The 26,697-nt window shown below is 51.8% G+C and overlaps 3 protein-coding genes across 9 annotated transcripts in view; 2 read left to right on the plus strand and 1 right to left on the minus strand.

The window, feature by feature from the left end:
- Positions 1-9,338, plus strand: LOC116952176 (E3 ubiquitin-protein ligase RNF166-like). Of its 3 annotated transcripts, none has more exons than XM_032971299.2 (6): positions 1-170; positions 4,969-5,125; positions 5,816-5,940; positions 6,838-6,952; positions 7,191-7,298; positions 8,209-9,338. In XM_032971299.2, exons 1-6 carry the CDS (start codon positions 58-60, stop codon positions 8,272-8,274), a joined length of 684 nt encoding a protein of 227 aa, XP_032827190.1. In that variant the 5' UTR covers positions 1-57; the 3' UTR covers positions 8,275-9,338. The 3 variants fall into 3 exon arrangements, with proteins under 3 accessions (XP_032827190.1, XP_032827192.2, XP_032827191.1); XM_032971300.2 differs by having other exon boundaries at positions 2-170; positions 5,816-5,910; XM_032971301.2 differs by lacking the exon at positions 6,838-6,952 and having other exon boundaries at positions 5,816-5,910.
- NELFCD (negative elongation factor complex member C/D) lies at positions 8,462-20,363 on the minus strand. Its single transcript, XM_032971298.2, has 15 exons — positions 20,150-20,363; positions 17,915-18,024; positions 16,728-16,837; positions 16,416-16,525; positions 16,094-16,201; positions 15,688-15,840; positions 15,212-15,342; positions 13,609-13,774; positions 12,215-12,349; positions 11,722-11,861; positions 11,203-11,317; positions 10,927-11,022; positions 9,941-10,081; positions 9,374-9,503; positions 8,462-8,951 (listed from the first exon to the last, which is right to left on the minus strand). The coding sequence occupies exons 1-15, from the start codon at positions 20,219-20,221 to the stop codon at positions 8,920-8,922; spliced, it is 1,749 nt and encodes a 582-aa protein (XP_032827189.1). The 5' UTR covers positions 20,222-20,363; the 3' UTR covers positions 8,462-8,919.
- The window catches only part of C45H5orf22 (chromosome 45 C5orf22 homolog), an 18,122-nt gene continuing 10,962 nt past the window's right edge, over positions 19,538-26,697 (plus strand). The window contains exons 1-5 of one of the 5 annotated variants that reach the window (XM_032971294.2): positions 19,538-19,874; positions 21,275-21,374; positions 24,084-24,229; positions 24,718-24,867; positions 25,514-26,417. In XM_032971294.2, the coding sequence (XP_032827185.2) occupies positions 19,816-19,874; positions 21,275-21,374; positions 24,084-24,229; positions 24,718-24,867; positions 25,514-26,417 (1,359 nt within the window). In that variant the 5' untranslated portion in view covers positions 19,538-19,815. The other 4 variants (XM_076074089.1, XM_032971293.2, XM_032971295.2 and 1 more) reach the window with 4 other exon arrangements.

Genomic DNA, 26,697 nt, shown 5'->3' on the forward strand with positions numbered 1-26,697 from the left:
TCGGCTCCTCCTTCTGACCCCGCCCCCCGTGATGTCGTCAGTGGCGGCATCGTCATCATGGCCTTCTCTCCCGTGGCGGCCGCGGGGCCGCGCGACTCGCTGGGCGCCTTCATCTGCCCCATCTGCCTCGAGGTGTTCACGGCGCCGTGGGACACGGGCTGCGGACACACGTGAGTGTGGCGGCGACCTCCCCGCCAAGTCCCCTACACATCTCCCCCACCCCCCCCCCCTATTCAGCAGCCGCCCACCGCGAAAGCCGGGACCAGGGCGCGGAAGTTGGAACCGGGTCAGAGCTTGCGGGGTTGGTGGTGGTGGTTGTGTTGTTGGTGTTGGTGGTTGTGTTGTTGGTGATTGGTGGTGTTGGTGGTGGTGGTGCTGTTGGTGGTGCTGTTGGTGATTGGTGTTGTTGGTGGTGGTGGTTGTGTTGTTGGTGGTGGTGTTGGTGGTGATTGGTGGTGTTGGTGGTGGTGCTGTTGGTGGTGGTGTTGGTGGTGTTGTTGGTGATTGGTGGTGTTGGTGGTGGTGTTGGTGGTGCTGTTGGTGGTGCTGTTGGTGGTGCTGTTGGTGATTGGTGGTGTTGGTGGTGGTGTTGGTGGTTGTGTTGTTGTTGGTGGTGTTGTTGTTGGTGGTGTTGTTGGTGGTGTTGTTGGTGGTGGTGTTGGTGGTGGTGTTGTTGGTGATTGGTGGTGTTGGTGGTAGTGTTGGTGATGGTGGTGGTGTTGTTGTTGGTGGTGGTGTTGTTGTTGGTGATTGGTGGTGTTGTTGTTGGTGATTGGTGGTGTTGTTGGTGGTTGGTGGTGGTGTTGGTGGTGGTTGGTGGTGGTGTTGTTGGTGATGGTGTTGTTGGTGTTGTTGGTGGTGGTGTTGTTGTTGGTGATTGGTGGTGGTGTTGTTGTTGTTGGTGGTGTTGGTGTTGTTGTTGGTGGTGTTGTTGTTGGTGATTGGTGGTGGTGTTATTGGTGGTGTTGTTGGTGATTGGTGGTGTTGTTGGTGATTGGTGGTGTTGTTGTTGGTGGTGTTGTTGGTGTTGTTGGTGGTGTTGTTGTTGGTGGTGTTGTTGTTGGTGGTGTTGGTGGTGGTGTTGTTGTTGGTGGTGTTGTTGGTGGTGGTGTTGTTGGTGGTGGTGGTGTTGTTGTTGGTGGTGTTGTTGGTGGTGGTGTTGTTGGTGGTGGTGGGTGGCTTTGGTGGTGGGTGTCCTTGTGTCTGAGATCCCCCCTCACGCAACTAATTGAATCGCCTCAGACGCGTGCACCACAGCGCCTGGGTCGGGACTCGAACCCCGGGAGAGTCGCTATGCCCCCTCCCCTGGGTGGCGAGTGGTGGTGAGGGAGGGTGAGGGAAGTTCGAGTGGCGGTGAGGGAGGGTGAGGGAGGTTCGAGTGGCGGTGAGGGAGGGTGAGGGAGGTTCGAGTGGCGGTGAGGGAGGGTGAGGGAGGGTCAGGGAGGTTCGAGTGGCGGTGAGGGAGGTTCGAGTGGCGGTGAGGGAGGGTGAGGGAGGTTCGAGTGGCGGTGAGGGAGGGTGAGGGAGGTTCGAGTGGCGGTGAGGGTGAGGGAGGTTCGAGTGGCGGTGAGGGAGGGTGAGGGAGGGTCAGGGAGGTTCGAGTGGCGGTGAGGGAGGTTCGAGTGGCGGTGAGGGAGGGTGAGGGAGGTTCGAGTGGCGGTGAGGGAGGGTGAGGGAGGTTCGAGTGGCGGTGAGGGTGAGGAGGTTCGAGTGGCGGTGAGATGTCGCGCCTTGTGGACCCAGTGCGAGACTCGTGATGGACAGCGCGGTTAGTGCCGTGCAGTTCACGGGGTGTGTGTGTACAGTTCACGGGGTGTGTGTGTGTGTGTAGTTCACGGGGTGTGTGTGTGTAGTTCACGGGGTGTGTGTGTGTGCAGTTCACGGGGTGTGTGTGTGCAGTTCACGGGGTGTGTGTGTGTGCAGTTCACGGGGTGTGTGTGCAGTTCACGGGGTGTGTGTGTGTGCAGTTCACGGGGTGTGTGTGTGTGTGCAGTTCACGGGGTGTGTGTGCAGTTCACGGGGTGTGTGTGTGTGCAGTTCACGGGGTGTGTGTGTGCAGTTCACGGGGTGTGTGTGTGCAGTTCACGGGGTGTGTGTGTGTGTAGTTCACGGTGTGTGTGTGCAGTTCACGGGGTGTGTGTGTGTGCAGTTCACGGGGTGTGTGTGTGTGCAGTTCACGGGGTGTGTGTGTGTGCAGTTCACGGGGTGTGTGTGTGTGCAGTTCACGGGGTGTGTGTGTGTGCAGTTCACGGGGTGTGTGTGTGTGTGCAGTTCACGGGGTGTGTGTGCAGTTCACGGGGTGTGTGTGTGTGCAGTTCACGGGGTGTGTGTGTGTGTGCAGTTCACGGGGTGTGTGTGTGCAGTTCACGGGGTGTGTGCAGTTCACGGTGTGTGCAGTTCACGGGGTGTGTGTGTAGTTCACGGGGTGTGTGTGTGCAGTTCACGGGGTGTGTGTGCAGTTCACGGGGTGTGTGTGTAGTTCACGGGGTGTGTGTGTGTGCAGTTCACGGTGTGTGTGTGTGTGCAGTTCACGGTGTGTGTGTGTGTGCAGTTCACGGGGTGTGTGTGTATAGTTCACACAGGTGTTGGTGTAAGTGTGTCCCTGTAGTAGATGCAGGTGTGGGTTTGAAATCACACCGGGTGTGTGGATGTGTAGTTTAAACAGTGGTGACTTAACGCAGGTGTACGTGCAGTGCTGTCGTTCGTAGTTCACACACACAGGCGTGTGTAGTTAACACACACAGGCGTGTGTATTTAACACACACAAGCGTGTGTAGTTCACACACAGGTGTGTGTGTAGGTAACACACACAGGCGTGTGTAGGTAACACACACAGGCGTGTGTAGTTAACACACAGACAGGCGTGTGTAGATAACACACGCCTGTGTGTGTAGGTAACACACAGTCTATAACAGTCTATATCTGTGTGTGTGTTGTGGGGCACGCCTTGACTAAAGGTGCTTTCCAGAATCTTAGCGCGTGGGGTGTAATTTTGTGTCAGTGGTTCATCATCTGCGTATGCAATGCCACAAATCAAATTTATGATGATGAGATGATTGTAATCACAAAGCAGTACCCCCCCCCCACCAGTCGTATGGAGTCTGGCAATGATCGTGCAGCATGTTGGGAATAAATTGTACTGTAGACAGAAAGAGGAACTAAACAATCGGAACAGAAAGAGGAACTTGCGGATTAGAAAACAGTCACAACCAGGGACATTATTGTGATCTAATGACAGAGGGCATCAAGCAGGGGCGAGCCGCTGGGGGGGCTTAGCCCCCCCTGAAATTTTGGGAAAGTCGGTAATCGGGATAACCGGATATCCAGCTGCTGCAAAATGTTGGCTGCCACTTTGTGCTGCCCTCCAGGCTGCTTGACCAGCAGCCTTCAGAACTTATCGAACTTATTAGCCACATCAGCGGCTCCGACCTATTAATGAACTCCGCGTTCAAATCCAATACAATTTGTTGTATACATTTGTGGCGCCCATTGGAAAACATACACTGGATATCTCAGAATATTGAAGTCAGCCCCCCGCAAAGTCAAAATCCTGGCTCCGCCCCTGGCATCGAGATGGTGATGGCCAGTGTTCGAGACTATCGACTGAGTCGCAATCAAAGGAGGGAAAACGCGCCCAGGAGGATTTACCACTGCAGAGTTGGAGCGACGAGATTGTGCGCGTTGGTGGGATTGGGATCGTGGCATCGCAGGCCCATGGTGGTTGGTGCAGGCTTGCAGAGGCCTTCATCCAGCAGTGGATTTATCATTGCCAATGGTGATACTCTCTTCGTTGGAAGGAAATGTTTAATCACTGCAGTTACGAGTCGCATGCACAAGATATGACACTGACGCTGTCTGTCGGCAGCGTCATCTTTGGAGATGGGAGGACAAGGACAACGAAAACATGAAATTGCAACACTCGCCTGTCTGCTCGCCGCTCGTGTACACCGATCCGAATCACCGTGGGGATTTCCCCATGATCAGTTTGGTTTGAAAGGCACGGTGTGAGCGTGGAATTCCCCCTATCTGCATGGCAGAGGCGTCGGTTTGGATTTTACAGCTGTGTACTTTAGTACAGCTGCTTTCTGCACTAAATTGTTCCTGGTCCTGAACTGCATAGCATCTGGTGCTGTAGTGCACTGTTCCTGAAGAAGCTCACAGCTGTTGGAGCGAAACGTCAGACATGGTGCACGAGCAACACGCGGTGCAACCCGGAAACGCTTCGCAGAGCTCTACCACACAACCGCAAAACATTGCCACAGCAGTTTTGATGCAACTGCTCTGCCACCTGGCGACCTAGTTCAATCGACGTAAAGTTGTAATCGTCTGCTTTGTTGGTGGTCGATTACTCGGGGAGCTTTAGAAATAGTGGCTACCCAGACATCCTGGCTCCTGAAGGTGGGAAACCTCCTACAAGCCATGCCCAGCACGACGGCGGCTGATGATGCCAATGGCATCGCGAAACCTGCCAGCGTCCAGAGCCTGCATGGGAACAGAGGTGATAATGTTTTTGCAATTGTATTGTGTAATCCGATTCGTCAAGATATCGACTTGATGATCGGTGGCATAATCCATGAGGCCGCGCTCTCGTCTATTCACGTTCCACCCGATTAAAGATCCACTCTGGATTTTCTGGTTTGCAGGATTCTGGGGATATTAAAATTTTGGCAGATATGCAGCTTAAACCAATTTTCATTGGAAAAATATATCCACAATTACCTATTCCACCAAATCTGCCTTTACGCCACAACTTGAATTACACCCCGAGTGTCCAGTCCACGCCAATGGATGACAATAATGGCTGAGTGGCAGAGAACGCGACCACAAGGACACCCACCGACCCAGCTGGGCAGGCGAGGCAGTAGGGAGGTGGTGGCAATCGGGAGCCCCAGCCGTGGCAGGTGATGCTCGTGCCATGGTGGTAAACAGCGCCGTGGCCGTGTCCCGCCGGTGCCGCCGTGCGTGCAGGTTTTGCGAGGCGTGCCTGCACCGCTGCCTATCCACGCAGCAGCCCCAGTGCGCCGTCTGCCGCTCCCCTCTGGCCGCCAGGGATGCGAGGCGCAACGAGGCCGTGGAACGCACCATGGCTGAGATGCTGGCGCCGTGCTCGGCCTGCTCGGAAAAGGTACCGCTCCGCCAGCCCCTAACCACCCGCGCCCCCATGGGGGTGACGAGGCCAGGCACGATGCACGGCGCAGAGGTAAAATACAGGCACCCAGTCTTGGTGTCGATTTGAAAATAAGTTGCATTCAGTCGGAGTTTGGTGCTGTGAGCGTTTCAACTTTGGCTGCCACGCGGAGCAGCTGAATTATAAAGAGGGCAGGCGGATCTTTGCTGCAATGCCCCGGAGCCAAAATCTGTGAGCGCCGTTGGCCGATCCCCCGTCGTAACCTTGCAAAACTGAGCCCCCGCCCCATCACCCCACGCCCCACTTCCAGCTGACTACCGCATCAGCTCACGTTCCTCAGAGCACGGCCAAAACCAGAACTCGTAATAAACCCGCGGCACGCAAAACAACTGTGGGTGAATGCAGCGCTCACGGGCGAGTCGATTCCAGATGAGAACCCAAATGAGTGGTGCTCGTCGCTGGAGGGTACAAAGCCCTCTGGCACCTCGCATGGCCATACTTGTGCCCTCGGAACCCTCCATTCGGAGACCTGCGTCTGAAAGCTTAAGGCGTTGTCACCCGTGATAAGTTTGCGTCTGTGTGCGTACCAGTCCCGATCCTCCCGACCGCTCATGAAGTATTACGTGGCTCCCCCTGGGTTTTGGAGCCACAGACCTGGATCGACGTTATCGTCCATCTCGCCTACAGGTGCGCGTGTCCGACTTCCGAGCTCACACGTCCACCTGTGCACAAGCCCAGAAGGCGCAGATTGCATTCCAGACGCCCACTACGACCGCTGCCAGGTACGGCCGACGCTGCCGCTCCCCTCAGAGGTATATTAGAAGGATGAGCTCAAACTGTGGAACGCACCCGTCAGACTCTTGTTCACACCCTGGGCAAATGCAAACCAAAAGGAGTCTATGGAAATGTGGGCCTGCGTTGTCTGTGTGGATATGGTCCAATGTGGTTGTGGGGCCTGCATACTGTGTGATGGTGTGTCTGGGAGCCTTTGTGTATGTGCATCTGCAAGCCTGTGTATTTCTCTCAAGTATGTGTGTTTCTGCCAATCTGGGTCCACGTACCTCTGTATGTTGAGCTTCTTTCGCACCATACGTAGCCAACCGTGCTAATTGGAGTGCCAGTGAACTGCCATATGTATATATGCTTTTAGCATAGCGCCAAGTTACTTTCGTGTGTGGGAACGTCTTAAAGCATGTCTCTGACCCCCAGTGTGTATTTGCATGTCCCATTTGCTTCCACACCACTGTACGTGTCTGCCTGTGGGACCTGCCTGCCTCAGTCTGTGTGCCTGGGCCACAGCCAATATCAGTGGCGAGTGATATCTGAACAGTCCTGAGCCTCGCCTAGGTCGACTTACCCTTCAATGAGCACCAGGTGCAATGAATAAACCTCAGCACTGGGTGGGGATACAAAGGTGGCTGGGCATGCTGCTTGACTCGTCCTCGGTCACAGAGTGGGTCTTTGCTGTCTGCTAATCGTGTGATGTGGTCAGGTTGGTTCTGGGTCTTCCCTAGGTCAACTCGGCCTCAAATTAGTTCCTTGTGCGGTGTGTAAATATCGCCATTGGGGAGACAAAGGCAGCCGGGCATAGTGACGGCAACACTTTCCCGTTGTGTGTCGCTGTGCTGGCCTTCATAGGTGTTCACGAATAGCACTTGCCCCACCACGGTGTGTTAATGGCTACACGGCGGATCTGTGTGTGACTGTAGCCTAGGCCCCAACCGTTTCACGTTCATGTGCCCGTACTGCGGCACCCGCAACCTCGACCAGGACGACCTCCTGCGGCACTGCATGGAGCGGCACCACTCGGACCGCACGCGCGTGGTGCGTGCCAACAAGCACACGCCCCAACGCAGCACGCAGACACCCAACCTCACGCACACGCCCAGCCTCACCAACGCAGTATACACCAGCACACACACGTGCCAGGCCTCGCCACTGCACCAATGTGGCACACGCATGACCGTCCCTACCTCACTAAAAAGGCTTGTGGCAAACAGCTGGGCATAACTCTCTGCCAAGGTGACAAGTGTGTGGTGTATGTGTGGTGTGCGTACCCAAGGTGTGCCCAGTGTGCGCATCAATGCCATGGGGCGACCCCAACTACTGCAGCTCAAACTTCATCCAGCACCTCACGCACAGGCATCGCTTCTCCTACGACACCTACGTGGTGAGTCGCGTTCCGCGTACCCTCGCACGTTCTCTGCGACAAAGCCACAGCTTTACTTTCCCAGCCCCCACGGTACAGATCTACACTTCACCGGGTCAGAGCTAGCTGGGCAGCTCTGAGGGCGGAGCGGCCAAGCCCTGAGGACTGCCGAGATCCCGAGTTTAAATCCAGGTTTAAGCCGCCTGTGATCACACCGGGTCCTCAAGTGTAGTGAGTTAGTGGTCTCAGCCCAGTCACCAGCAACTAAGGGACTCGGCCTCATATAAATCGAGTGTTATGAAACCGGGTTCTTAAGCGTAAAGAATTGATGTCTCAGCCCGATTGCTAATTATTGCACGCAAAAAAACGTATTGGTTCTGCATGAAATTTGGCGAATTTCCAGCTCCGAGAATTAAAATAATCAGGTTGACAATTGCATGACAGAACAGGTGGGGAATTGCTGCCCTCTGCTGCCTGTGGACCAGAGGTGTATTGAAGGGAACTGGAAAGTCACTGTGATATCTGCATCCATGTGCCACTCTGAACACCAAGGGGGGGCGGGAGTTGTACGGCTCTGCCAAGAATCCGACGCTGATAGCACGATTGGGGGAAAAGGAGGAAAAAATCCAAAAGAATGAGACTTCAGCTCACAGGAAGTGGGTATGGGCAATGCCCCCCCTTGTTACCCAGGAAAGCCTCACAGGGCCTCAAGGCTGTCTTCATGCACTAGTTCTAGTTCTGCAACTTCTTGGAATGTTTTGGAGCAAACATTATTTTATTTAACTTGTAGTGATTTGAGAACCATGATGCTAGCCGGCCAAACTCTTACTTGAAGTACTCAAATTCTAAAACTCAGAGAAACTTAAATTTTATAATTCGGAAAAATGTAAAAAAATGCGATTTCTGACGAGCGTGTTTTGTGCGTGTGCAGGATTACCAGGCGGATGATGATTCTACCCTACAGGAAGTGCTGCAGCGCTCCCTCCAGGAAAAGTAGCCCCCTCTTCCCCCCCCCAGAGCCTGCTCACGCTTGCTCATGGCAAGGGGACTCGCTGAAAAACCCACGCTCACCACCATGTAAAACATAAGCTTCAGAAATATTGTGGTCTGCAACAAGGAGGCGTTGCTCTTTCTCGACCAGATATTTCTGATGAAGCAAGCTATAGCAACTATCGATCAATATATACCTTGAAAGTATGCTTTATTTACAAAAACAGGTGACGTTGGGCGCTTTACATGGGTGGCAGCATAACTACACTAACGATCTCGGGACAGGGATCGCGTTCTGTAAATCAATAAAACGCTGCGCTGGCGCCAGCGCAACCATTGCAGGTGCGGCTGCGTGTGAGAGTTTCACGGGGGAGGCTTGAACAGAAAGCTCGCGAGGGGGCTGTGATCGTTTTTTTTCCATGGTTCGTCGTGGAGGCTGCTGTTGTCAATTCGTTTTTTAATATTTATTTTTTAATGGAATTAAGCGAGTGGACAATGTCGCGCGATCTTGATAGGGCGGAGAAGGATGTTGCACGGCGTTCGGGTGGCGTCTTGTCCTTGGCAATTCCCAGCAGGGTGGGGGGAGAGCCCGCGGTGCCGTGACAACGCTACGGACCGGCACTTCCACACTGCCCTCCGTCCGTCAGTCCACTCAGTTGCCGACGAAGTTTGCTTTACAATGGGCTGGCGTAAAAAAAAAAGACAGCAAGCAGAAAAAATCATGATTGCAATGGTTTTAAATGCAGCAAAAAATATATAGCTTTGTTAGGGTTCAAATATATATTTATATATTTTTCTGTTCTGAACAAAATAATTGGCAGCAATTCTTGTTGGAAAGGTATAATGTACCCCAGTCGACCCCACACCTCTCCCAAACCCCTTTTCCCCCTCCCACCATCCCCTAATTGCGGCCATCAATCTCGTTAATCGTTTATAATTCTGGCTGTGAAGCAAATGACTGCAAGGCTGCTGCACTTCCAGCGTTTTCGTTTTTTCCCTTCTCAAATTGTTTGCGGACGGGTGTTTTGTCTGTGAGATCACTCGGCAATAATTAAAGGACGTAACCCCGAATGCTTCCACGCGAGGTGGCGGTGGTGTCTGCTGACCTATGAACTCTGCGACAGCGTCGCTCTCGCCCTCGGGTTTGATGGTCCCTGCGATGCTGTCGCTCTCCAGGATGGGCAGGAAGAGCTGCACGAAGTCGGCTGTGTACGGGGGCGCGATCATGTCCAACACCTGACGCGTCGACACGCCCCCGCGGGGTTCCGCATTAACACGGCCAGTGCTTTTAACACAAGTCACACGGCGGTCGACGCATTAACACGGTAAAATGCATTGACGCGCCGAACATGGGCAACACAAGGCGCGACCATTCAGAAAAAAGCGCACGCGGTGGATTGGAGGCACGGGAACAGAGGATTGTCATCGCACTCAGCATTCGTCCGCACCGGCGGAAGGGAACAGCCACACGAGGCCCACCACTTCAAACCAGCACACAAACGATCTTTCTCCATGACTGCAAGCATCTCGGTCACCCTAAACGGGTACTAGAAGGGAAGTCAACATAGCAACACTTTTTAATTTTAGCGCGCTCGGCCACTTGTGGTCACTGTGAGGACCTCTCGACACCATATTGCCGGAAGGTGTTGGCACGAGGCCAAGGTGGGCCTCGCCTCGGTGACGAAGTGCCGTATGAGCGAGATGTCCGTGTCCTGCCGCTCCAGGCACTTGCGCATGTAGGCCACGACGGGCAGCACGTAGCCGCGGCTCAGCAGGTGCACCATGCGGTCCAGCAGCGTCTTCTTCAGCTCCAGCTGCACGCACAGGCACGCACCATTATTATTTCACCATAATCTCTACAGTACCTCGATGTATATTTTTTTCATAGGCCGAGCAGGCACCTTTCCACGCCGAGATCATCTGCTGGGCTCCCAGGAACTGGTCGCCAAGTTGAGGAAGGAGACTTTCAGGCCCACCAGCCCTATCGTTTATTACACAGACATGAGCAATGATTGAGTTTACTAGCTCAGTACCATGCAACTATGTTGCAAAATGGAAGCAATGGAACTGCAGAGCTTAACCTAGGCTATTGCATAACCACCTCTGATGTGGAATGTGCCCAACTGTCAGATCTTTGAAGCTAAGCAGAGTTGAAACTGGATAGTCTGAGTGAGCTACAACCATGCACGACAGGTGTCATAGGCAATGGGGATTAGGGCAGCAAAGAGCAGTGGTGAACATCTATTGTACTGTACCTCTGTTCTCATCTATGCTCCATTCCTAGACCAACTCCGACTGGCCAGTGCAGCAAGGTATGGTTAAATAAGATTCACATGGTGTGGGGAGGCCCGCGTCTGGCAGTGGCTTAACACAAGGGCTTAAAGAAGGCAACATTTGCTCTTGACGAGCTTGTAAGCACCAGAGCAGAGAATGAAGCCTAGAAAGAGGTGGCTCAAAGTTGTGAGCCAGGCTGTGGATTGGACATGGACGTGAAAGGAATGGAGAAAAGGGACCAGGAAAGCAGACCCCACAAGTTGGAAGAAAGCCAGGAAGGAGAAGACTAAAGGCGCATTAGAGAGCTGCCCCATTGAGTTTGAAGTACGGTTCAAGTCCAGCGGTGCACTTGGGGGGGGTGCCCGGTCTGCGTTGCGGCGTTCACCTGCTCCATGACGTCCAGCTGCGAGTGCTCCGTCTCAAACAGCTTCACCAGCAGCAGCAGCACCAGCGGGTGCATTAGCTGGTGGCACGTGCTGATCTGCGTGCACGCACGGACGCAAGGGGAGGTGCACGTGGAAGGCATTGGGGGTAAAGCTACCAAACGTCACGGTGGTTTCAGCAAGGCCGTCCTTGTGTCTCTCCCATGAAGCATTTGTGAATATCGAGATTGTCCCGGCACGTGCGGCACAAGGGATCATGGGCCGGAAGGAGGGCCGACCTCGTCCAACAGGGCCAGGTGCAGGGGCGTGTGGTCGGTCTGCAGCTTGAAGTAGCTGGCCTCGCTCACTGTCCAGTCCACCCAGTGCAGCACGCCCATAGCCACCACGGGGAACCTGGGGGCACGCCGCACGCGCACAGCAGTCACGCGCGGGGTCAAGGGTCGCCGTGGACCAAGGGGCCCGATGCAGAGGCAGTGCGCACCGAATGATGAACCGATCCTAAATTGTATTCACGACACTACCACTCCACACCCTTAGATCACCACACATTGACGCACCCCAGTTATTTGTCTGCTGTAACTTATGAGAGTGTGTACGGAGGCTATAAACAGGTAATGGCATTAATAATACATGTAAAAGGTGACTTCTAGACAACACCGTACTGCACATGACATGCAAAGCATAATGGGAGGACCAATCTAATTGTGACAATCGTACCTTCTGCTGTCTATAAACCACCGTTTGCTCCGTGTATTATTACTCCCAAGCCCAGTGAAGGCAAACGCACGGCGTCTCACCGTATGCACTGGTACAGGGTGGCCAACTCGGCCACTAGCTCCGAGGCGCCCTTGTTCTCGTTGCAGCAGAGCGTGTGCATCGTCTCGATGGCCTTGGAGGTCGACTTCAGCTCGTCCTTGTTTATGTTCACGCGCTTGTTCTGCAGCGTGCGCATCGACGTCGGCACAGCGCGCGCAGTATTACCACCACCACCAGCAACGCACTCAGTATACACCACGACCACCGTACCCCAATACCAACACCACCACCTCCTGCACAACACATTTCAATACGACCGTCGGCAGTACTCCACACTATCCGTATACGCCACTCCCACCAGCACCCAACCCCACCAACATCATAAAACATTCTAAATACAATTACAATGTTTTGGGAATCTTATATTGTGATAATTTGACATTGTACCATGTAGAAATGTAATTAAGGGCAATCCTAGTCACATGCCCAGTGAGTAGCGTGTCTGTGCGTGTATGTGGTGCGGGCGACGCCGACCTTTTTCCAGCTCTCGATGACACTGGCGGCATACGCGAGGATATAGATGTACTTGTGCTTGTGGTCGGGGTTCACTTTGGCCCCTGGTTTGAAGAGGGCCTGCATGAAGAGGTCCATGAAGGCTGGCACGCGCACCTGCACGCCCACCGGTCAAGTCGCGCTCAGTCAACGCCTAGAGCACTCGCCCCCACTCAGATCGTATGGCACGCGGTCGCTGGGTGGCCCAGTGGGGTCAAAGACGCTGAACCGGCTCCGCTGATAGCTTGAGTTTTAATCCGAGTTTGAGCTGCTCAACTATCGTTCAACTGGAGTCCGAGGCGTTATTCATGATTCACATAGAGACCCGCAGACTCACGGAGACCCTTGGATTTGCGCACACTGAGATGCGATTAAACTGGGTTCTCAAGTGTAGCGAGTCGATGGTGTTAGCTCGATAACCAATGACTGCATGAAAATCCGTGATCACATTAAATTTAGGTTTTTTCTTAATTTGGAAAATTCCTTCTCAGAGTAAAATAAATTCTCAGTTTTACTGTCGTGCAAAATTTCTCTGCAGAAAAGTGTGGGGCAATGCTGACCCCTAGCATGCGGAATGAAAAGGTCACGAGAGAATCTCAGGAGGTAAGTTCTACGATATCCCGTCCTAAGGACCGTTTCTCCAACATGGGGTGCGACGCGGCGCTCTGCGAGAGTTCCCAACAGACAAACGTCTCACCGCAAGACGATACCGAGAGCACAATTGGAATAAGAGGTGGGAAATAAAATAATAAATTTGGTTTGACGATAAAAGCTCTCAACCCACCACCAGTCTCCGATGACTGCACTCAATTGCCTTTGATGCCCAGAACCATGCGAGAGAGTCCATCCAGATCCTTGATTCACAACGTGGGCTATGAAAATGATACACAATTATTATAGATTGCCTCATGTCCCTATTTTTAAGGTGCCTCTCAGCTTCCATAATAGCCCACAGAAATTACTGGGTGGTGGCAAAACCTATAAAAGGTATGTGCTGGTGTCTGTGTGTGTGCATGTGTAAATATGGGGAAGTGTGTGTATGTGTACGTGTGAATGTATTTGTTGTGTGTGTAGGGACAAGTAGTGTCACGCTTGGGGTGTGCTGCGCTACAAAACCCGACGACCTGAGCTCGATTCCAGCTCACGGACAACACCAATGATTATATGAACCAATCCTGGTTCTCCTCGAGGTTGATTCAGTCTCAAATGAGTACCTGGTCCGATGTGTAAACATCACTACTAGGGAGACAAGCGGCCCGTCGTGGTGCTGGCCACCCGTCGTGGTGCTGGCCTTAATGGGTGCTCGCTAACGGCACTTGCCCCCACAGTCTGTTACAGGCAATATGGGGGATCTTTGTCGTTCATGCAAGTGGTACCAGCTCGACAGGAGGCGGGTCCAAGCTGGTGAACATCTTGTAGAGGACGGTGATGTCGGCCGGGTTGAGAGCGCCTTTGGAGAGCATGGCTCCCAGCGCCTGGCATGCACGCGGGTACGACGCCGCACTGCCCAGCGCCAGCGTGATCTGGCTCACGTCGTGACCCCTGGTGAGCGTCCACCACACAACCAGCAATACCATCGACTGCCTTTTCACCCTCCGATTGTGACCCCGCATCACGCAGTCATGGCAAGAAGAATCCAATCGGAACTCTCCAGGCCAGGAAGTCCAATACATTTATAGCAGCTTTGTTAGGCGAGATTATTGTCGCAATTACACTTTGTATTTCATTACAAATTACAATTGTGATTGACTCCAGGTCTGGCTGTTGAACTGTTTTTAGTGAGTCAACACTATATTCTTAGCTCTTTCGGTAAAGTCACGTTGAAGGGAAACAATAAAATAATAAAATATATAAGCAATTAAAATTCTCACGACGTTTCGACCATAACACAAACGGTCGTCATCAGGTGTGAAAAAAACAACGGCAAGAAACATTTGAAAGAAGTGGCGGTTTGCATGAATTTATTTATTTTTAAACGGTGTATTTATTTATTTATAAAAAAACGTCAGCGCCACATTTTGTGAACACAAAGCAGACCTTAAACACGGTAGGACCAACACCTCGACCGTGGCAGATCATTGTTATAATTCAGTAGGCTCACATAACATTGACTTTTCCAAGACAGAGGTTCTTTGTAAGCCATCTGGCTACCATGAGAGATTCGTTCATGAGGCTATCCACATATACAAGCACAGAGACAATTTCAACCGAGAAGATGGATTCTGGCTTAGCAGTCATTGGAAGGATTTGATAAACCATTTCAGGTCTTAATTGATTGTTCACGCTTACGGTGGCTTTCAGACAGCATACATTAATTTTTCGTCTCCCCCCTCCTTTTTTCAGAACATAGATGACTCGTCCTTCTAAATAAACTGCCAAATCGCTGCGCGTGGCGCTGACGTTTTTATAAATAAATAAATACACCGTTTAAAAATAAATAAATGAATGCAAACCGACACACCTGATGACGACCGTTTGTGTTATGGTCGAAACGTTGTGAGAATTTTTATTGTTTTATATATATATTTTATTATTTTATTGTTTCCCTTCAACGTGACTTTACCGAAAGAACTAAGAATATGAATTACTGCAGTCACGAAAGCTTTAAATCAAGAGTCAACACTAGTTGCTTACCTTCATGAAATCAGAAGAACAGCAGCCAGACTTGGGGTCAATTTCAGCTATAACTGTGTCATTTGTAAATAGTTACAATCACAATGTAACTGTGAACCCAGTTTAATCACAGGGGGTTGAGAACCTGAGCTCAAACCCGGCATCTCAGCCGTGCCATCTCCACCGATCTGACCTCCGATCCACTCGGCCACCTCCGGCGCCACTCGTCAACTCGGCAACTGACGGAGTCTCGGCAGAGTTATCCATCCAGATCGCTAACGCCTGCCAAGAGCGAGAACGCCCCGGAAACCCAACGGTGTCTCTGTCGAGCTGCGCCGTTCGTGCCACCACCGCGGCCCTGCTCACCGGTCCTGGGCGTACTTCTGCACCTCCTGCGCGATCCGACGCACCGCTGAGCCGCCCTGCTCCTCGCGCGACAGCACGCTCATGATGCACTGCGCATACAGGTACGTGTGCTCCCCGTGGCACACCATTTTCTGTCGGGACACGCGCACACGTATTACGTGTGCGTTCATGCACAAACAAAGATCCCCCGTAAGAACTTTAATAGACTCTTGGGGCAAGGGCTGTTAGCGAGCACCTATGAAGACCGGAACGGTACACGAAGCTCGACTGCATTTATCTCCCCAGTGGTGATGCTTACACAACACACCAGGTAATAATTTGAAGCCGAGTCGACCTAGGGGAGGCCCAACACCGGTTCAGATAATCGTCACTGGTGTTGGCCGTGAGCAGGAATCGAACCCGGGTCGTCTGGTTCGTAGTGCATCACGCCAACCGTTGCACTACCGCACGCATGCACACAGAGGGGAGGAATTTACAGCAAACTCGGGCAGGTGTTTGTCCAAGCTGTCCTCTCCTCCATCCAGCAGCGTGGCCAAGGATGTGCGCAGAACGCGGGAGAACACTTCGAGCTGCTGGCAGGCTGTCGACACGCTTGTGATCTCGCCCTGGTGTCCCGCGTCGGATATCAGCTGCTCACACACCACACATACCACACACATAAACTGTATTGCACTGCATACATTTTACTGTCTACCCTCAGAACCATCGATCACCATAATTACAAACAGCACCTGGCCACACAACCGCTGCTGCTCAACACAAGGCCATATCTCTTCCGGGGAAGCGGAGTGTGAAGTAGCTGTGTGTGGGTGTGTGGCTGGGGTGGGTGGGTGGGTGGATGGATGTGTGGTTGTCTGTGTGGCTGGGCAGCCAGGCCGGCACCTTGACGGTGAAGTTCAGCATGAGGCAGTCGGGGTGGCTCTCGGCGAGCTTGTAGAAGAGGTCTCTCCAAGTGGCGTGAGCAATCATCTGCTCCAGCCAGGCCGGTGTCTGACAACAGACAACACCCACAGCCACACGAAACAAAGAGCAGCAGCCACTTTGGTAAAAGGCATCACATACAAGTCTAGTCCTGAAATACTGTTATAAAAACGATCCGTTACACACCTAACAATTAACACACTGCACTGACAGCAGCGTGAATATCGTGCTGAAAGGTCAGTGCGGTTTTCCTGCGTTAAACACGGAATTGCAGTGCACCTACCTCTCCCTCTTCTGTGAAGATCGAGTCGGCCTTCCGTGGGTCAAAGTGCTTGATGAGGATCGTCTTCAGGTGGTTCTCCACCATCTCCTGCACTTGACCGGGTTCCACTCCTGCAGGGTTTTATGGCAAAGGCCACACATCAAATAAATAATCCAGAGGTCTTCTCTAAATTAAAACTGTTTTACTTCATCAGTACTCGAGAGAGGACGAGGCTGGGTTGTGGTGGTTAGCGTTGGTGAGGCTGGGTGGAGTGACGGCAGTGCACGGCAGTAGCCAAGGGCGCTCTGGATTGCGTGACCCAGTGGTGGCTACCTGTTTGCATGAGCCACTCCGCCAGGAGGTTGACCGTCTGTGCCACTGCCGTGTAGTTCTCCGACAGCAGCTGGATGACGTTCTCCGGGGAGCCGCCTGCTTGGAAATACCTGCCGCCAGCAATGACAAGCAACCCAGGTGTCGCCTCTGCCTAACGCGGCAATTCTGCGTTGTGCACACGCGCTGCCCGTTTGTCAATCCACAGCCAGAGGGTTATTTGACCATATTTCACCATACTGGCCCGTGCAGGTTGGTGACGGTAGGGGGAAGTGCCACACATCAAAGGATTTTGCTGCACTAATCACAAGGCCTGCAACACCCATTCTTGTGCTTGGTGGTCACCCATGAAAGCTCAATCCAGGCTCAACTCTACTCAGCTCCAAAGGGTAGACAGATCGGGAGGCTTGGCAGGTGATTGTGGCTTAGCAAGTTGGACAGGATGAGGTTGCTTTCCATGTGCTTTACTCAAATTGTGTCAAAATTCTCAAAAGCCCAAATCGTATCTGGAGCACTGGTGAGGAGTGATATCGATTCAACCTTTGGCACCCCTTCCCTTATCCCACATTGACCATCGTGGTGAAGTATGTTCAAGCAACCCCCATGAATGACATGACACAAGGAGGCCTTCATCTATCAGTGAATGGACTTTGTAATAATTATTGTCTTACAGCCCTTTATCAATCTCCTGCAGGATGACATGCTAATGCACTTTTAGACCAACATAATCAACAAGACTCAACAGGCTAAGACAATATAGAAGACAGACAATACAGATGGGACAAACTAATTTATTCTAAAATTGTGGTCATGAATCGTGACAACTCATTAAATCGGGGTGATGGTGGTAGTGTGAGTCTAGGTGATGGTGGTGTGAATCTGGGTGACGGTGGGTGTGAATCTGGGTGACGGTGGGTGTGAATCTGGGTGACGGTGGGTGTGAATCTGGGTGACGGTGGTGGTGTGAATCTGGGTGACAGTGGTGGTGTTAATCTGGGTGATGGTGGAATGAATCTGGGTGATGGTGGTGTGAATCTGGGTGACGGTGGTGGTGTGAATCTGGGTGACAGTGGTGGTGTTAATCTGGGTGATGGTGGAATGAATCTGGGTGATGGTGGTGTGAATCTGGGTGATGGTGGGGGTCTGGATCGCTGGATTCCCACAATGTGGAACATGCGATGAGGCCTCACCGCTTGAGCGTCGTGAAGATGATGGGCTCCATGATGAAGTCCCGGCTTGCAAACCTCATCAAGCACTCCCTCTGCGTCTCCTCATCGTCCTCCGCGTACTCCTCCTGTTGCTGTACATGGACGCACCCCAGGGTTGACAAATCAGCGACTTTATCATGAGATTTCTTTTACTTTTTGGATTTGCCTAGCGACAAAATACTGTCAAAGCAACTATGACACATAACAGCAATTTCCACTGCAGGACATGATGCAGATTTTAGAGTGGTTATAAGTCTGCATTGAGGACTCTGTATTGGTTTACTACTTTGTATATTGTGTTTTGATGTGATCCCAGGTGTGCACAGTGCGCTGGCGACCTAGCGGAAGGGCATTCGCTGCTTTTTGCAGAGTTTCACGGTACGAATCCTGCAGCGGCCTTGGCTATTACTACTTCGGGTATAATAATACCCACAGTAGTAATATATATCGTGTGCTTCACAGTGAACTTTAAAGGATCCCCTGATTTAATTTAAGAAGTCAAAATTTGCCAAATCTCCCCCCCCTACTGACAGACTAATGCCCCAGGTCACTCTTGCTAACGAGACTATCCCGGTCTCTTGAGTTCTCTCGAGTAAAACGTGTGCTTGCTAATTGTCGAGTGACATTGTTGCTGATATGCAGTGCCGGATTAAGCTAGTGCGGGGCCTGTAGCATGTAATAAAGCGGCCCTAAAACAAAAACAAATATTAAAATGCATAGTCAAGTAATTGTATTTTTTTCATTTGCTATACAGCCAGATAATACGCCAAATCGCTAACCTTAGACACCCACTCGTCCATAAAAGTTGAAGGCAGTACAGTACTATAGTAATAGAGCAAGTGCAGAATAACTGAACCGGAATTGATAGCGGAGTTAGACTGATGGCCTTAATCTTATTTGTCTTGTGGTTGTTGGTTTGACTCCCACTGGGATTTTTGCACACAGCGTCGGTGTACGGTGCTATTTCAGGAATATTTTGATAATTTTTTTCTTGTATTTTCTGTTTGCACAGTCACAAAATCACTTTAAGATGTTTTCTTGTTCATGTTTTTTTTGTTTGTTGCGGTTGCACCCGATTCAAGAGCCGAATGGCTCACAGGGCTATACCAAATAAATGAACTATGAAATGAACTACTACACATGTAGCTACTTTTGCTACGAGGATCATCTGACACTGCTGGCATGTAATGTTGGGCGTGTTTCGGAAGGTCTGCAAGACGTTCTTCTGCTTTGGAGGAGTCGACAACACTGCGGACAGCCAGGGGCAATGCATTTGTATTTCCCCGAGGTTATTTCCCCGACCCGAACACTTGTCTTGAGCCCCCCAGTTCTGAAGCTGACCGTGACTGTGGTGGAACGAGTTTTGTCCAGCCCTTCGTTAATCTACTGCTGGATGGAGGCCGCGGGGCTTCGCGTCAAGCCGTGGGGGATTCTTTCACCAAAACTTCACCACGCTTGAAGCGAGGCGTTGCTAAAAAAAACCATAATGAATTGCGGAGAAACACGGGACCCGGCTTCCGAATACACGAGCATCACTTCGCAGTGCGCCGACCACTGGACACCACCGCGCTCCAGCCCCCCAAACTTAAAATCTCGAACGCCACCAAAAGTGAAAGTTTATAATCGTCTTGCGAGGAGGCGGACGACAAAAACAAGCAGCCCGAGCGGGCAAGCCCCCGTTTCATCGAGTCCGCTGTGGCCGAGTGCATGCCCGTCATTGCACCGTATTAGTTAACCTAGTCATAGACGGCAGTGGACGTCTACACCGAGGTGGAAGTGATGGATAATAACGAGTGGGTATTGAGGCGAACACACGAACGCGGCTCCTTGCGCTGCAGAGGACTCCGCGACTCCCACGGCGACAGAGGCGGGACGAGAGCCGCATGCAGGCGACAAAGAACGGCACATGCGGCAATAAGAGAGATACAGAGGAGCGGTACATGTGTGTACGCACGGGCAATGACGATTAAGCGAATAGAGCCGCGCAGAATATAGCGGCGGCAATAGCCACGGCACGAGAGAGAGAGAGACGAGGCGCTAACCGATAGAGCGGACAAACACATCGCTGAGAAATACAATAGACCAAAACCCTAGAGATGCTAGGCACAAGACGCGGCACTATAGACGACGGCCAATTAAACCGGAGGCACGGCAGATAAAGAAACGTAGAAGCCGCGATTGTTGACCAAGGCCTCGTTAGGCCCGGCGCCTCGCTACCATCTCATCTTGGTCCTCCCAGTTGGCGCTGCCGCTGCTGCTGCTCGCGCCCCCAAAGTATCCCTCGTCCATGCCGGGGAATCTGTGCTCGCTCCGCGCGAGGGGGCCGCGTCCCTTCCTTCTCCCGCTGCGACTTCGGTGGAAGTTTTTCGGCGCCAACTGCGCGAACGTCTCCCGCCACGGGCGACGCGCCGCTTCTCATAGGCCGCGCCGCCGCGGGGCGCCATCTTGGCCAGGGAGCGCGCGGCCATCTTGGTTTGGGTAGAAAGAGAAGCCATCTTTGGTGGGGGGATCGTGGAGGTCAGGGAGCGCACGGCCATATTGGTTCGGGTACAGAGAAGCCATCTTGGTCAGGGAGCGCACGGCCATCTTGGTTCGGGTAACGAGAAGCCATCTTTGGCGAGGGAGCAACAACCATTGCGCGAGCTCTGGTGACGACGCGCGTCCAATGGGGCGGGAACTTGGCTCCCCGAGGTTACAAGGACGGGGGGGGGACTCTCGTTAAGGGCGCACGACCCCTTGCAATTCCATTGGGATTGTCGGCAGACATCTTCACTCCGGTCACCCCCCCACCCCCGCCGCTCTCCCTACGCAACATGGCCGCCCACTCAGGGCGTCCCCATTGACGTCCAGACAGAGGCGATGGCCGGGCCGGGGTTGAGGGCGTACGCGGCTCTGCCCGTGTGGGTGGTGGAGGAGCACAACGATGTGAGGAGGTGGAGCAGGTTGATCTGTGGCCTGCTCGTTACGTGGATATGATTGGTGGTGGTGGTGATGATGATGAATGAGCTGGTGGTAATCATCCAGCAGTTGATTGACCATGGCTGGTGATGGTGGGGCTGGTGATGAACGGACTTGGTGGTTGTGATGGCGATGTAACAGAGGCAGCCACACATTCGAAACGTGTGCACCCGCGACGTCGTTACGCGTTCGAGCGGAGTCGACACACTCGGGGACTTTAGTTCCCAGGTGGGGATGTATGCATCTCGAGGGAGTTTATTTTCCAGGTGAAACATTTCAATCGTACAAGTTAAAGAGGCGTTCAAAAACCTCACGATGCGTGGTGGCCTGGTGGTGATTGTGGTGTTGAGGTGGATGTCCCCCTCCCCCCTCGTGGTCGAGAAGATTTCACGGTGGAGTCGCAGCCGGGAGCGGCGTGTTGCCCTCGGGAGCGCGGCCACCTGGGGGGAGATGGAGCCGTGAAAATCCGACCGCGTGTGCCCAGGTGCTGGGCAGATTGCACGGCTGTCAACCCCCCCGTGCGGCTTGCCCCGTGCTCTTGTGCAGGGAGACTTGAGTTTGCAGGCCCATGCGGAGGCGGACAGCCGTTTCGATGAGGGCAAACACAATTCTGTGTTTCTCCCTTGCGATGGGACTTTGTGGGATGAACGTTGAGATTTATAAGGGCGCGGGGTGACCAGTAAGGTCTGAGTTGGTCTAAGAAGGTAGGCACTCTTGGAAACCTCATTTGCCAGTAACAATATGATGGGTGTCAGTTTTGTTGCCAGATAAAAGGGTAAAAAAACAATTATCATATTTTGTTACTGGCAAATGAGGTTTCCAATCGTGTAAATGCTTACCCCGAGCTCTCATACTCTGATGGTGCATTGTCTTTGAGTTGTGCGCCTTTTGGCGTCTTCTGGTCCAACACGATGTGAGACGAGGCTCTAAAGAAAGCTGTCTCGGGTGTGGACCAATCAATTTCAAGGACAGTGCCACATACATTATCAGAGTTGTTGTTTTTTTGTTTGCGTTCCGAGCGCAAGTATTGTGGTCAATGTAAACATGACTCCTTGTAAAAAAAGGTGTCAGTTTTGTTGCCAGATAAAAGGGTAAAAAAACAATTATCAAGGTAGGCACTGATGAGGGGTTGACAGGTATGGGATTGTTCAGGTTTTAAGTTGATTTTGTTTCACCGGGTGATTATTCTGGGACGGGGAGAGTCTCTCCATGGGGACATTTTTGCCAGTATCCAAAATTATATTTAAAAAAAACAAGAATAGATTTTACCCTTTCTGGCAATAAAACAGGTGTTAAGATGTTTAAACACCAAATATAAACATTTTGCAAGGCATCAAGTCTGCGTTAACCATACTTGTGGCAAAACATGCTCAGATAATATACTTGCATTGTCTTTGACACTGATTGGCCTACACCAGAGACAGCCTTCTTTATGGGTTTGTCTCGCCAGTGTTAGACCAGAGAACACCAAAAGGCGAACGGTACAGAGGCAATGCAATTATCAGAACACTAATAGCTCGAGTCGAGCGGTTATATCTACGGGATCTTTTTGCCAGTATCTATAATTTGCCACAAGTATGTGTGGTTAATGCATACTTGATTACTTGCCGAAGGTATCTATTCGATCTTGACTTAAAGCTTTCGTGACTGCAGGAATTCATATTATTTGGGTGTTTCGGTAAAGCCACGGAGATCAAATAATTAAAAATAATATCACGACGTTTCGATCGCAACACAAGCAATCGTCATCAGGTGAGAACTATCGCGGGAGAGCTGCTAAGGGGCCGGCCATAAATGACGTCACGCACCTGGTGGGGGGGGGGGTCAGACATTTGTGACGAGGGGGGGTGGGTTGAGAAATTTGACGTCACATCAAAATGCGCAACTTTAAATACATATAGACAACACGTTCTGCTTAATTAAATGGACTTTTTAATAAATGTTTTCTCCTACAACATCAGAGTGCAGCGCCACATTAAATACGCACTACAATGACAATAGTTTAAAGCGATTTGAAGCATGTTTTATTTTCAAAATAGAAATATGGTTTGGGGGGGGGGGCAGAGCTTTACGACGTCATATTTGAGGGGGGGGGTTTGACTTTTTGTGACGTCGTGTGACGAGGGGGGGTCAAAAATGGTCCAAAATCGCGTGACGTCATTTATAGACGGCCCCTAAGGTAAGGAGTTATAAAGGTTTGGGATGGGTGTAGCCCAAGGGTTAGTGGGAGGGGCTGAAGATGAAATTTGCATGTAAATGTAAGATCGGAGAAATCTTGACAAACGAAGCTGTGGTGGTGGCCATTGTATTGTGAGAGATTATGTCAAGGTAAGAGAGAGATTATCATGTCAAGGTAAGAGAGAGTAGCATGTCAAGGTAAGAGAGAGTAGCATGTCAAGGTAAGAGAGAGTAGCATGTCAAGGTAAGAGAGTAGCATGTCAAGGTAAGAGAGATTATCATGTCAAGGTAAGAGAGAGTAGCATGTCAAGGTAAGAGAGAGTAGCATGTCAAGGTAAGAGAGAGTAGCATGTCAAGGTAAGAGAGAGTAGCATGTCAAGGTAAGAGATTAGCATGTCAAGGTAAGAAATTTCCTTGTAAATGTAAGCTCGGAGAGAGCTCGGAAAGAGCTATCGCCACATGGAGGTGGAAAAGGATGGCAAGCCGCCATTTACTCATACAGCTAACGGTGAAAGACCCAAATAATATATATCTATTTGATGTTTGAACATGTTAACACCTGTATTATTGCCAGAAAGGGTAAAACCTGTTCTTACTTTTCATCATGTAGGAGAGTCTCATGAGCAAGAGTGACCTGGGGCACTAGTCCGCCAGCACGGTGCGCTGTGTGTGTGATACCCATTGAGTCATTTGCGGTTTCAGTTTATAATGTCCCTGACGTGAGTTACACAATGGCCTACTCGTGCGAATGACGGGGATTTTAAAGTCCACTCATGAAGACGGCGCATAATATCGTGATATTATAATTACACCCACGGTAACCAGGGCGGCTGCTGGATTTGAACCTTGAACCCCCGCTATGCCACATCAACACCCAACATTGCAGGATCATTGGACATGGCGACGGGCCTGATGATGGGAATCAGGACATGTTCCTCTGCTCATGCGCTGATGGCCCGTGTCCCTCTTATGTCTAATATGCGTCTCCTCGCGTCTCCTCGTGTCCTGTGCTCAGGTCCTGCCTCACATATACCGGGCCATGGGCTCCCGGCACCTGCCTATGGAGGGCCTCACCCTGCTGCATGTGGACGCGCACCCCGACCTGCTGCTGCCCGTGTCCCTCCCTGCACGCACCGTCCATGACCCCCACACACTGTTCAGGTGCGAGGCTTCGGACACTGCCGCTGAATAGTAAATGTAAAAGCTACGATGTGCCTGGCACTGCCGGATTGTGGGCCAGGAGTAGGGTGCGGGTCAGTGGGGAGATGTTTAATTTTTCTATAACAAAAAAAAAATTACTTGGAGACGGAACATCTCGTTTGCAAATGTGTCCTAGGTCTCAAGTAACACATAGAAAAGGGCTTGTACTAGTGGCTCTTTATTTTGGCTCGGTGAGATGGCTAGTACAACTTTTTATATACAAATGTAAAAATAATCATGAGTGGTCTTCCTAGGTGCACTCGTTATTTTAGCCTCATCATAGTCACTCTTAGTTCTTTAGTGGCAACCGGTCCGAGTTTATGATTTTCTTCCATTGTTGACGAGTACAAAATATAAAACTTTGTTCAGTAGATCTTTCGTCGCTAATTTTATTTACAACATTAATGCCGATCGCTACGCCATCCTCCCGCACGTTCCCCCTGGCACAGCGAGCTGAGCATCGAGAACTGGGTGCTGCCTGCGGTGTTTGCGGGCCATGTGGCGCGCGTTGTGTGGGTGAGGCCGCCCTGGGCTCGCACGATGCGTGAAGGCCGACACAACTTCTGCGTCGGGAGGGACCCGGACAACGGCACCATCAGGCAAGGCCTCTCGTAGTGGCGTCACGTGTTTGTTCTCGTCAGCATCTGGAGGTCATTAAAAACCTTTCGTGATGCCTCTGGCAGATTTATTCCAGTTCTCATGGTGCAGGAATTCGTGTTTCACTGTTTCCAGTTTTTCACATGATTCCATAAAGATTAGGGTGACCTCGAACTTATTTTCCTTAATATTTTCTTTTTCAACATCTCCTGGCTGTCTCCACCTCTTCTCTAAAGTGCCTTAGAATCTTTAGAATTACAGCACTATATATATGATTATTAAGCACAAAATACTCAACAGCAGTCGTTGCAATGTATACAGTCTCCGCATGTAACTGTATCTTAAAACACTTTGCATGAATGGACTGCATTAGTGAATAAGGTTAAATGGGAGTGGAGGAAGGTAGGGGGGGGCGCACGGAAGAGCAGTGAGCAATGAGCACAAGCCCAGGGGACAAAGTAACTAGGACGCAATGAGTCTCATGGTCGTGTCAGGGGGCCAGGGCCCATTGCCAATTATTCATGTGGCCCAACTAATTCCATCAGCCGTCATTATGTGATTGAAGACTTCAATATGTTTGTTTAGTTTGTAGCCTAAATGTAACAGCATCGCATTTGCGTACGAATTGCATAAATCGTGTTCCGGCAGGGTGAGTAGCACTGAGAGCTACTTCCTGAGCGACGCTCTCTACCTGCCGGAGGGCCAGCTGGAGGACGCTAAGCCGGTGGCGCTGGAGGTGGTCACCCTCCCGCTGAATGCCGACGATGCTGGCACCAGCACCGATGTCCCGGCTGGCAGGAAGCGGCGACTTGAGCTGGAGGAGACAGAGTCAGCCGCACCCCCCAAGGCGGCGCTCGTGGAGCCTGGGGTGGCGCAAGGTCAGGCCGCATCATCCGTCAATTATCCGGAGCCTCGCTCACGGCGAGAGGAGGCGAGTGGGGCACATGTGGAGGCAGGACCATCAGCTGATAGAACATCACCTGGTCAGCAGGCATCAACTGACAAAACATCATACAGGCGGGAAAGGAAACCTGGTCAACCAACATCATCCAAACAGTTAACATCACCTGGGCAGCAAATGTCATGTGACAAAACATCACAGAAACAGCAAGCAACACCTGGACGACAATCAGAACCTGGCCATCCGACATTTCCTGAACAGGAAACGTCACGTGAGCCTGCAACATCACCTGCACAGGAAATATCACCAGTTGAACTTAGAAGATCACCAAAGCCTGAAACATCCACTGCAGAGAAAGACCCGTCACCCACTGAAGAGACGTCACCCGCAGATCGACATTTGTTGCCCGAGGGGGCCCCAGCAGGGCCAACGAGAGGGCCTGTTTCACCGGGGGTGACCACCGCAGTGAACGGCCCCCGTGGCCAGGAGTCGTGTGATGCGGATGGCGCGGGGCACCGGTGGCGCGGGGGTGTGCGCGCTGTGGCTTTGAGGCTGCTGAAGGCGTGCCCTGGCGACGGTGCCACCCTAATCCTCGACATCGACCTCGACTTCTTCTCCGTGAAGAATCCGTTCCGCGACATATACTCGCAGGTGCGCGCTCGCCTCATCAAGCATCGTTGACGGCCTGTGGCAGGCTGCCCAGCTCGGCTACTTTCATCGGTTCAGTAAAGGCTAAGAGACACAGTGTGCCCCAGAAATAACGTGCGCAGATATTGCAGTCATCTTCGCATCTAAACTTCGCATGTTTACATGCCTCAGCAACTCAAAGCACCTTACGTCGTACATCATCGCTAACCTTCAAAGGTCACCCCCAGTGGCAGCTGGTCCTTGTGCGGCACAAGATGATTCAGCACCGGCCGTTAAATGGGCA

This window comes from Petromyzon marinus, chromosome 45 (genome assembly GCF_048934315.1).
Source record: "Petromyzon marinus isolate PM22_M1 ecotype Great Lakes invasive population chromosome 45, UKy_Petmar_22M1.pri1.0, whole genome shotgun sequence".
NCBI classification, from domain to species: domain Eukaryota; kingdom Metazoa; phylum Chordata; class Hyperoartia; order Petromyzontiformes; family Petromyzontidae; genus Petromyzon; species Petromyzon marinus.